This window comes from Hemibagrus wyckioides, linkage group LG21 (genome assembly GCF_019097595.1).
Source record: "Hemibagrus wyckioides isolate EC202008001 linkage group LG21, SWU_Hwy_1.0, whole genome shotgun sequence".
NCBI classification, from domain to species: Eukaryota; Metazoa; Chordata; class Actinopteri; order Siluriformes; family Bagridae; genus Hemibagrus; species Hemibagrus wyckioides.
Window position 1 is genome coordinate 4,057,266 of NC_080730.1, and position 10,567 is coordinate 4,067,832.

Below are 10,567 nucleotides of genomic sequence, written 5' to 3' on the forward strand. Positions count from 1 at the left end.
ATGCAAAATGTTTTAATCTCAATCTAGAAAACCAAGCTTTGGAGAATTTAACAAGCCAAATGTAAACTGTGTTAATCAATTCAATGAAATGATTTGAATTCCAACTATTCCATGCACTCCATCCAGTCCTGTGCCAAAAGCTTTACCAGGTGCTTTACAAGTGCTTTTAAACAATCTGTCTTGCAGTATGCACTTTGTAAAGTGTCAAAAAAAAGTTCTCACTCGTTCCGTCTTTTTTTGCATTAATAGCACTAACTCAAAGATGCTTTCTTTCTCTTTCCTGCTCTTACAGGAACCTCTTTCCACTCCTGCCATTTATGAGGAGACAATAGATGAAGTTAAGGTCTATTATATTCACTAACTCCATGGTTATTTGTGCATCTTAGCTGTTTGTTTTTGCATGGCTTTATTCCTCATACTTATGTGAAAAATTCATAACATCAAAATGCTTCCACTCATCCCCAGTAATAAATCCTTCAATCCTGTTGGCTGTATCCATTTAATTTCCATTTCATGTTTAGATTGAGACCTCAAAGTTTTCAGTGTCTCCTCCAACAAGATAATTCATTTTACAGATAGCCTGAAAGACTAGAACCATTCAGATGGGACAGCCCTAAGGCTGGAAATTATTAAAACAGTTGAATACACAGTTAAAATAAGAAGTCTGAGACTAAACCAAAAATTAAGCATCCTAAACCTTAGAACTAGAACCAACCAAGAGGCAGAAAACCTGGAGTTAACAAAGAGTATGGTCCCTAAATAAGGCTTATCCAAAATAAAACCTTAAAGATTGAGACTAACCAAGAGGCGGTAACCTAAAAACCAAAAAAGTTAATGGACTAACCAGAAGGCAAGACCCTAAATACTAGGATTTGCCAAGATTTTGAGTTTTAAAGACTGAGACTAACCAATAGGCAAAACCATAAAAACTAGGACTAAGCAAACATTCCTTTAAGATTAAAATTAATCAGAGGGCAAGATCCTAAAAACTACGATTAGCCAAGAGTGAGAGCCTTAAATACTGAGACTAATTGCAAGTGTGTCCCTTAAAAATTAGGACTAGCCCAGAATTAGCGACCTAAGGACTGGAGTTAGAGATTTAGAACAAGGACATCACAATTGCTTCCACCTCCTCAGTATTTTGTTTATGTCACTCAAGTAAACAGTTGATTTTGTGGTTTGAAGTGGAACACAACCATTTCTTCTACTTTCCCAGTCTCTCATCCCCAGAGACCACAGAAGACTAACCACTAACCAAACATTACAGTCCTTTAGACTGGGATTAAGCAAGAGTTATAGCTTCATATCCTAGACCTAATCAGTATATTTAACCCTAAAAATAGCTAGAGATAGAGCCTTAAAGACCCCCAACATTTATAACCCTAAAAACTGGAACTAACCATGAGTTAAAGCGATGCATACTAGAACAAAAAACAAAAAACTAGAACTAAACATTGGAACAAAGTGAAAAACAGTGATATACGTAACTCTATATCATGACGACTGAATAAAGTTTGGACTTTTAGCATGCTATTGCTACATGGAAGAATATGATCCTGCTATGTTAGCTGAATTATAAGAACTGTCTCTTTCCCCAAGCCCCTTGTCACTTCAGTAATCTTGCTCCACACTTCCCCTTGTAAGTTGACTGACCAACCATTAAAGTTGCATGTTCAAATTCTAGAGAAACAGCACCACCTCTTCCATTCAGTCCTGTTCTCTAAACATCGGTGGAGTAACACTGCCTTTGCTGCTCCTGGTCTTTCTGTGTCCCACAGCGACGACCACTGTCCTCCAGCGAATACGAGTACGATCGCAACACAGCAGTGACTCTGAGGGAAGCCCACCTGGGCATTGAACGGAAGTGCTCCAGCATGACGGTCAGTTCTACTTCCAGCCTGGAGGCTGAGGCTGACTTCAGTGCGTTCATGGAGCTTCAGGGAGGAATGGAGGAGTCTTCCAGGGGCATGGCTGAGCTCGGTGTTTCAGAGGATTTCAGCATCACCCGTATCACAGGATCTCATGATGGGCTGCTCACAAAGGAGAAAGTACATGAAGAACGCGTCCACTATGAAGTGGAACCTGTAAGGAACCATTTCCGCTGATCTGTTTCCAGACACCAAGCTGTGGATCTACAGAACTCACAAATATGTCTTTCATCCTTTTTGTTGGACATTTTTATTGTGTTTGGACATTTTCTTTTCAATAATATCATTGTTTTTTTTTTATTTATTCATTTCAGGTCTTGAGAATATTCATTTATTATATATGTTTATATGGTTCACTTAATATTTTCACATTTTTTGCATGAATTCTTTGTTTTTTGCTTATTGGTTGGTTGCATCTTGGTTGCTATTATTTCCTGGTTCGTTGTTCATCTTGTTTCATCCATTCACTACATCAAGCATCTTCACACCATTCAGCCTTAAATCCATGTGTAAAATGTTAAAATTTGCCAAGAAATTTTCATAGAACAGTGCTAAATATGACAAAACAACCATCATTAACCTCACTAGCTAGGAATCGAGGCAGGTTTGTGCTAGCTAGTTAGCACATATTTGTGCTAGGTAGCTAGGTAACACAATTTTAGTTGATGCATTAATAATTTCATAACATAACATATATATATGTTGCAGGAAACAGTTAGCTAGCTAGTTTACCTCAGGAAAACTCATCTTTGGTGCTGCTTTCTCTAGTCAGCATGAGGGAACATGTCTGTTGTGAGAATATAATTCATATATTTGTTTTGTTCTGTGGTACTTTTCTGCCAGTTTGGTGTAGTTGCAGTCAGATGAACATAAATCATTGTTATTAAAACAGTGACAGAAGTAAGTGCTAAAGTAATACATGTTTAAATCTGTTTCTGTTCAGCCGCCTGTGGCCAAGAAAGATCCGACCGCAGTGAGCATGGCGCATATGTTGAGAAAAGGAGACTCCAGAGTGGAACCTCAATCCAACGGTTCTGGGGTTCCTCACATTACAGACATCCCAGATCAGGTAAGAGATAAGCTGTAGGGTATTTCCTCTTCCGTCCTGAAAAATCAGTACAGTTCTGATCATTATTTTATACTTTAGACTCACTGTCAGATCCTAGCACGCTAGTGCTGTGGAAAAATGTACAGAAAAATTTACAGAATATTCTTTTTGGTGCAAAATGCACAATAATTCGAACCACGAATTCTATTCACTTAATTCACCTCAAAAATAAATAAATAAATGCCCCCTCAGTGAAAAAGAACTTTTGGCACTGCTCTAGAGAAATAATGAAAATTTATTATTAAAAAAAATATATATATATATAAATATATATTTTGTATAAATATTTATTATATTTATTATTGACGATAAATGTAAATTAAATTTATATTATGAAAGTTTTTAACTGAATATAAAACAAATAGCAAAGTATAAAATATCTTTATAATGTTAAATAAATACAAATAAAGTATGATTTTTTCAAATAAATAGAGTTTTGGTATTCTGTTGTTGCCTTTGACCAAATAAGAATTTGCAAGGAAAAAAAAACAGCAAATATTTAATATTCTATAAATTGTATCGCCTAATATTTAGGTGCTAATATTTATAGAATTTTTTTTTAGAAAAAAAAAATATATGTCAAATTTAGTTTAATTGAGATTAAGTTTAATCTCAAATTTCACTCATTTCTTAATTTGCAAGATGGCCAAATGTGTCAGTAATTCATTCATTTCATGAATGTTTCATTTTCTTGCTCTCGAATTTAGAAATTTGTTCTGCTGGATGACGTTAGAATTAGTTGAGTGTTAGATAATCAGAAAATCGACAGGAAATTAATGAGATAAAAGAAGGAAGACGATTCATTAATCTCCAGCGTGTGTGTGTGTGTGTGTGTGTGTGTAATATAGCGCGAGCACCTCCTGTCTGTGTACCCCCACAGGTGTCTTATTAAAATTTAATCACAGCGTTCTGCCGTGCCATTCATCTCGCTCACCCGACGAGCCGAGACAATTATTTTTAGAGCTTGTCTTTAAAAGTTGGCTTCAGGGAATTTTTCGGGGTGTCCTTATAAGAGCAGGCTTGTGTGAAAACAAATGTGTGCTGTCCTAATGTGGACAATGCGTGTGGTGTGTACCAGCAGCCTGTGCAGGAGGTGGGTGGCAGTGATGTTAACTGTGAGGAGACCGTAGTCTCCGACAATGATGTCATCCAGCCGCAGGAGGGAGATCCGGTACGTTCTGTCTCTCCTCTCTCTGATGGAGCCGTGTGTAGTCTCTATTCATCCTGCATGTGATGCACAAAAACCAAACCAAACCAAAAAAAGCCCGGCTCTGTACGTTCTCTGTCGTCGTTCTTACGTCTGTGTTGGCTTTATATCTTTATACATGTTTGGTGTACAGAGGCTTAACGAGACACAATCTATTTCTCTCTGTCTTTTTTTTTTTTTTTTTGGAAATAACACTATTGCTTTGATTTTCCTGGGACGATCTCATCTGTAACCACACACTGCCCTCTACTGCAAAACGTCCTGAACTGTCGCTTTTCATTGATTGATTTATTTATTTATTTATTATTCATTTTAATAGCGATTCGATTCTGCCATCTGCTGTCTCGACACCGTCTTTGCACCTTTTTCTTTAGTGTCGCTTTCTCTAGTGTCGCTGCTTCCACACTTAAAGCCTTCAACTAACTAATTCGCACACTCACGCCGTCTGATCGTCCGTTGCAGATGCAGAAAGAGATCAGGCTAAAGGAAGCGAAAGAGAACGGCTCTCCCGTGAGTGCACGCAAATATTTATGCAGATCTTCTGAGACGTTCACATATCCTATTCCGTTTAACAGGAAATGTCTGATTTTCGGGGGTTGTGTTGTTTTTGTTTCAGCTTAAGACAGCCAGCATCGGGAAGGAATTTATTGTGTCTCCTATCAGCAACGAAAACGTCACTTCCACAACTACGACGCAGGTCACAAAGGTGAAGATTTAAATAAAATAAAAAATGCAAATAAAAATGCAGTAGAAATGCGAAGCCTGGTTCTGTTTGATCATTTTTCCATTTTTTTTTTAAATATTAAAAAATAAAAATTTATTTCAGTTTTATTTTGTTTTGCCTTGTGTTTCGATACATTTAAAAAATAAATATTAGCATCTTTTTTTAAAAAAATTGGTTTGGATTAAAGTAAGTCTAAATGTATAAATCGGTGACGTTTTCCGTTTGCAGACGGTTAAAGGAGGATACTCGGAGACAAGAATCGAGAAAAGGATCATCATCACAGGAGACGACGCTGTGGACCAACATCAGGTGAAAACAACATAAAGCGAAAGCTGAAAATAAATGCATTTTTGAGTAATCATGACCTTATTCAAGTCTCACTGAAGTTTGTTATTGCTGTAAAATTGCTGAGGCGTAAGAAGAATGAAAAAAACTCCTTGTTACTGGATATGAATCAAATTCAGAAGGAACGAATCACCGCTTTAAGGAGTTCGACTCTTTTCCAGGCTCTCGCGATGGCAATACAAGAGGCCAAACATCAGCATCCCGACATGCTCGTGACCAAGGCTGTAGTGGTCAGAAAAACAAACGCTTCCTCTAAAGAGAAACACAGGACATCCGAGGTGAGTCGAATTCTCTGAGTCGATTCGTCGATTCCTTTTTTTGTTTGATTCTTCAAAATCATAAACAGAAACGTTTCCATGCTGAACTCCTCACTGAACAAACTGTAGCTTGTTCTTTATGAGCGTGTCATAAATCTGCACCTGTTTTTATAGACTCGCTAGTGCAAAAGTTTGTGCCCCCTTTGCTGCAATTTTCCCGGTAGGAACAATTTTTCCACTTCTACAAAATATATTTAAATTTATTGTAGTTTTTCAGTTCAAACAAAATCCCAATTTAGGAGTTATCTTTATTTGCAAATTCAAATTTTTGTTTTACTTAATTGTGCCGCAATATATTTTCTACTGAAAACAATAAAGACAGTGAGAACCAGAAAACAGAGAGCAGGTCAGCAGTAGAACGCTATGACTATTATGAATAAAGTGATGACGGGTGCAATTATATGCTTGTGTGTGTGTGTGTGTGTGTGTGTGTGTGTGTGTATGTAGTCATCACAGACAGACTCATCAGACTGAAGAAAGGAGCCTCACCTTCAACCCCATCTTCTACAGCCAGCTACAAGAAGCTAACCGTTGCTACTTAGACGATCCCCACAAACCCGAACACACCCAGTCTGTGGCTCCTTCTCCCTCAGACTCTGATGTCATAACCCCTTCAATGCAGTGCACTTCCTCCGAATTGACCACTGCGCACAGTGCTTCTCTTTCACCCCTCTCTTCATTATTTTACCAATGAACTGTATAAATGTTGATAGCAATCTCCAGTTTAGCCTCTTAAACTGTGAATAGCAGAAACTTCCGAAAACTCTGGGGTAAAAAAAAGACAAAAACAAAAACGGATAGTAACCCAGCGTCCGTCTCGTGTGTGGCGTCGGCGTCGTCTGTTACATCCGGAGTATACATCTCGCTCTAAAATACCCATAATCCTTCATGTTTACTGTGGAATATTTCTTTTTTTGGTGGAGATACTTTCGGTTCCTCTTTCACGCATGACTTTAGAGGAGATTCGAGCTCAGACATGGCCTGGAGTCACGCTTCTGCTTTTTCTGCTTGCGTCACTTATACGATGTTCACCTGCTGTCTTTTTTTAATTTATATATATATATATATATATATATATATATATATATATATATATATAAAATAGATTATTAAAAAGTGTTTGCTTGTTAATTACAACTGGGCGTATTTATCGATTATAAACATACATATGCATGATTAGCTGGTGTGGATGGGTAAAGAGTCCAATGTCCAACTAGCAGCATTTTCAGATAAATAATATTAATCACGGACATTACGTCTGTCATGTCCACTCAGATGCCATGTCGATTAATTCTATATTTGCACCATGCATTGAAAAAAAAAAAAAAACATTTTTCATTTTCATTGCATCCGTTTCTGGAGTGTGAGTTCTTGAGCCCCAGCGTGTCCTACTGTATCCTTACTGAATAATATTAATAATAATCAGAACAATTCTAATGATAATAATTATCACAATAAGAGCTATATAAACCATATATAGAAAGAATTTAGGGGGGGGGAGATTTTAATATAAATGTTGTATCTAAAAAATGTTTGATGTGATGTTTTATTTTTATTTGATAAAATGTATGAATGAGATTTATATATATATATATATATATATATATATATATATATATATATATATATATATATGTGTGTGTGTATATATATAAATATAAAAAAAATATTTAAATGAATTGTGAATGTGAGCTTGTGGGTTTTCTCACTGTAGCACTGACTTCTTCATAGTGCAGACGCATACAGACACAAAGCCTGGCTTCAGAAAGGAGGAACAGAACAACTTAAAATTGACTTTATTTTACTAGGAATTTGGAAAGACGCGTGATAAGATTTCTTCACGTGCGTAACCCATTAAAAGTTTGCTGACACCTTGCTTTCCTTTCTTTTTTTGTTTTGTTTTAGAGTTTATTTCAAAATGCTCAATTTTTGCTAAACATGCCTCAAAGCTGAAGAAGAGATATTTCAGGATAAAGGAGGATGCGTTAAACCGTCTCCCTCTCACACTACTTGATCTTGACTACGATGATCTGAATCTGTGAGGAATCGAACGTTACTTGATTTTAATCTTACAGCTGCTTGAGCTTGGAGCTATGCTGTGATATATCGAACAACTATCTTAAATATAGGCGAATATATCCGGTGTTTCTGATTATAAGATCATTTTTGTAATATAAAAGTGTTTATTTGTAATTAGAATAGAATGGAATAGAATATAAGTGAAAATCTATCATATCCCAACTGTGGAGGTTGGGGTCAGAGCAGAGGGTCAGCCATGATACAGCGCCTCTACAGCAGTGAGGGTTGAGGGCCTTGTTCAAGCTTTGCAGTGCTGGAGCTTGAACCCTGATCCTCTGATCACCAATTCAGAGCCTTGACTGCTTGAGCCACCTCTGCCCCCAATTAGGCAATAGAGTAACAAAATATAAAGCTTGAAATAAGTAGAAATTTCTAGAAACATGTTTGGAGGCTTCATGTTTATGCTTCGGTTTGGGGTTCGATTCCCGTCTCCGCGTGGAGTTCCTTGTGCTTTAGGAGTCTCTATGTATCCTGGTTTCTGCCCTCAATCCAATCACACAGTGATTAGCATCTCTAAACTGTCTGTACTGTAAATGTGTGTGAGATGGTTTGGTTCTCTGAGATGGTTTGGCCTCCATCTTGTGCCCTGAGATCTCAAGGAATACAGTAGATTCCAGGTTCCCTGCAGATCTCTGTAGGATAAGTGCGACAGCTCTGAAAATGGATCTTAGGTTTTAGTTTAATCGAATAAAATGAACTAATTAACCTGTCTGACTACAGATTATCCAAGATGTTTTAATTTGATGTCATGTTTTTTTGCAGTGTAGTCCAGTTTCCCCATAAAGTATTATTTTTATTATTATTATGGCCCAGATTCCAATCACCATTGAAGAAAATGTGGCCCATGAACCACTTATATGATATTAATACACATTAAATATGCGCAAATAGAAAGTTGAATATTTAAGCAGTAAATAAATAAATACTCTCTAAAATGCATATGGGAGACACCATATTTTTTTCCTTTAATATGTCCTCCATCACACACGTATATGAAAAAAAATGGAAATGACACCTTTAAGTTTTTATTTTTAATTTATTAAGAGATTTATTAAATTTATTTATTTTAATTAAGAAATGTATTAAACCGTATTTTCTCAACATTTAAACAAACGTCCCAAGTGCATGTTAAATGTTAATGTTAAAATTCTCTTTAAATTTATTACTGGTTAGATTTTGTTCAATTCGCTAAAACCCCAGACGTACATTTACTTTCACATCAAGAAATCTGTTTCCTATTTATTTTATTACACACTATGAAGTTAAAAGTGCATGTCCTGTCTCTTTAATATCTTTAATAAGCTATAACAGTATCAGTGATCCCTCAAGGACCTAAAAAGCATTTTTTAAAGCTACTATAAAGATTTTCATGTTATCAGTATGTATAAAGGCATAAAGGATCACGTTGTCACGGTAAACAAGAAAACGTACTTATTAGTATTTCTGACAGTGTCATATTTTACATGAAATTATTATAAGAGCAAATATGAAAAAAATCAATATAGTTAGTGATTGATTTCTTTTCTGATGAAAAAATAGAACCGTATCTTTTCCTTTTAAATAATTTTTTATTTATTTATTTATTTATTTTTTATAATTTAATATTATTTTGATATGCTTGGTGTCCCCAAACTTTTGACCTAAAGTGCACAGTCCCTCCAAAATGATCCTGTCCTGTAGTTATAATGCAACTATAGATTTAAAACAAAAAATCACGCAAAAACCCACAACTCTGTGTAAAAACTCTACTCAAAACTCTACTCTTCTATTTAAAGCTTTACGTGTTCGCCTCCGTCTTCAGCCACGGCTTTCTGTTTCTCTTACAGTTTTCTCGGGGATGAGAGACGTCTCACATCTGCTGTTTGAGTTGTGTTTATTATTTTTTATTTTTTTATTTTATTGCCGATTTTTTTCAGCCTGTCATCACTGGATTTCCTGAATAATGTCTAAAGACTGTCTGAAATGTCACCAGGCTTCCACAGAGTTGTGTTCAATACACTTTTATTTTGATTTTGTATTATTATTATTATGATGATGATGATGATTATGTTAGCTATTTGCTTGTGTGTTTTTGTTGAAGGGAGTGATGGTTTGGTTGCATTTAAAAAGAAAAAATAAGCAAAACATGTATGGTTTCTGCCAATTTACTCAACAGTAAAATTCAAAGCTGCAGTCTGGATCTGATGTATAAATGCGATCAAGGTGTAATTTAATGTCTGTCGAGTCTGCGGAGTGTCTTTAAAAAAAATATCGGGTGCCTTACTGTCAGAGTCACTGCCACTTGAGGCAAAAGACGAACAGTTTTTCAGTTTTTCGTCAAAGGAAATAAAGAGGTATAGGGATATGGGATGGGAGATAAACAGGATATACACTGAAGTAAGGCAAAGTGCCTTGTATATATTTGTGTAGAGAGATTCTGTGTTTTTTTCCTTTCTTTTCTTTTTTATTTTATTAATTCACAACCTATAATATGGTCATTGCCATATATTCTGGCGTTTATAACACATGCATAACAGTTGTAAAGCAATGCTGATGAATTTTTCTTTTTTTGTAAATGAAAGCTTTAAGTTAAATCCAATGAAAGCATTTAAATTTTTTAAAAAGGTTCTTGCTTTGTTTTTGCATTAAATGATTAAAAAAGTTATTTTAAAAATCATTCTATAAAAGTTGATAGTTAAGCAAAACCAGCTCTCTAAATAAAAATCTCTTTAAAATAAAACCCCTGTTCTACACTGAACCTTCAGGGATTCTTCCTGAGGTACGTACAGCACCACAGGCCCTTCAGGAGCTTTTTAAAAAAAATAAATAAATAAAAGTAAAAATCACTTAATCCCTATCTAATAAGTAGGTTTAATCAAG

The 10,567-nt window shown here is 35.6% G+C and overlaps 1 protein-coding gene across 10 annotated transcripts in view; it reads left to right on the forward strand.

The window, feature by feature from the left end:
- LOC131342293 (band 4.1-like protein 1) overlaps positions 1-9,880 on the forward strand; it is a 94,240-nt gene extending 84,360 nt beyond the window's left edge. For 4 of the 10 annotated variants that reach the window (XM_058373013.1, XM_058373021.1, XM_058373017.1 and 1 more), the window contains 9 exons: positions 293-343; positions 1,779-2,084; positions 2,872-2,997; positions 4,115-4,207; positions 4,706-4,753; positions 4,860-4,949; positions 5,196-5,276; positions 5,474-5,590; positions 6,077-9,880. In XM_058373013.1, the coding sequence (XP_058228996.1) occupies positions 293-343; positions 1,779-2,084; positions 2,872-2,997; positions 4,115-4,207; positions 4,706-4,753; positions 4,860-4,949; positions 5,196-5,276; positions 5,474-5,590; positions 6,077-6,103 (939 nt within the window). In that variant the 3' untranslated portion in view covers positions 6,104-9,880. Of the gene's footprint in view, positions 1-292; positions 344-1,778; positions 2,085-2,871; positions 2,998-4,114; positions 4,208-4,705; positions 4,754-4,859; positions 4,950-5,195; positions 5,277-5,473; positions 5,591-5,743; positions 5,790-6,076 lie in introns of all 10 variants that reach the window. The other 6 variants (XM_058373015.1, XM_058373022.1, XM_058373016.1 and 3 more) reach the window with 5 other exon arrangements.
- The last annotated feature ends 687 nt before the right edge of the window (positions 9,881-10,567 follow it).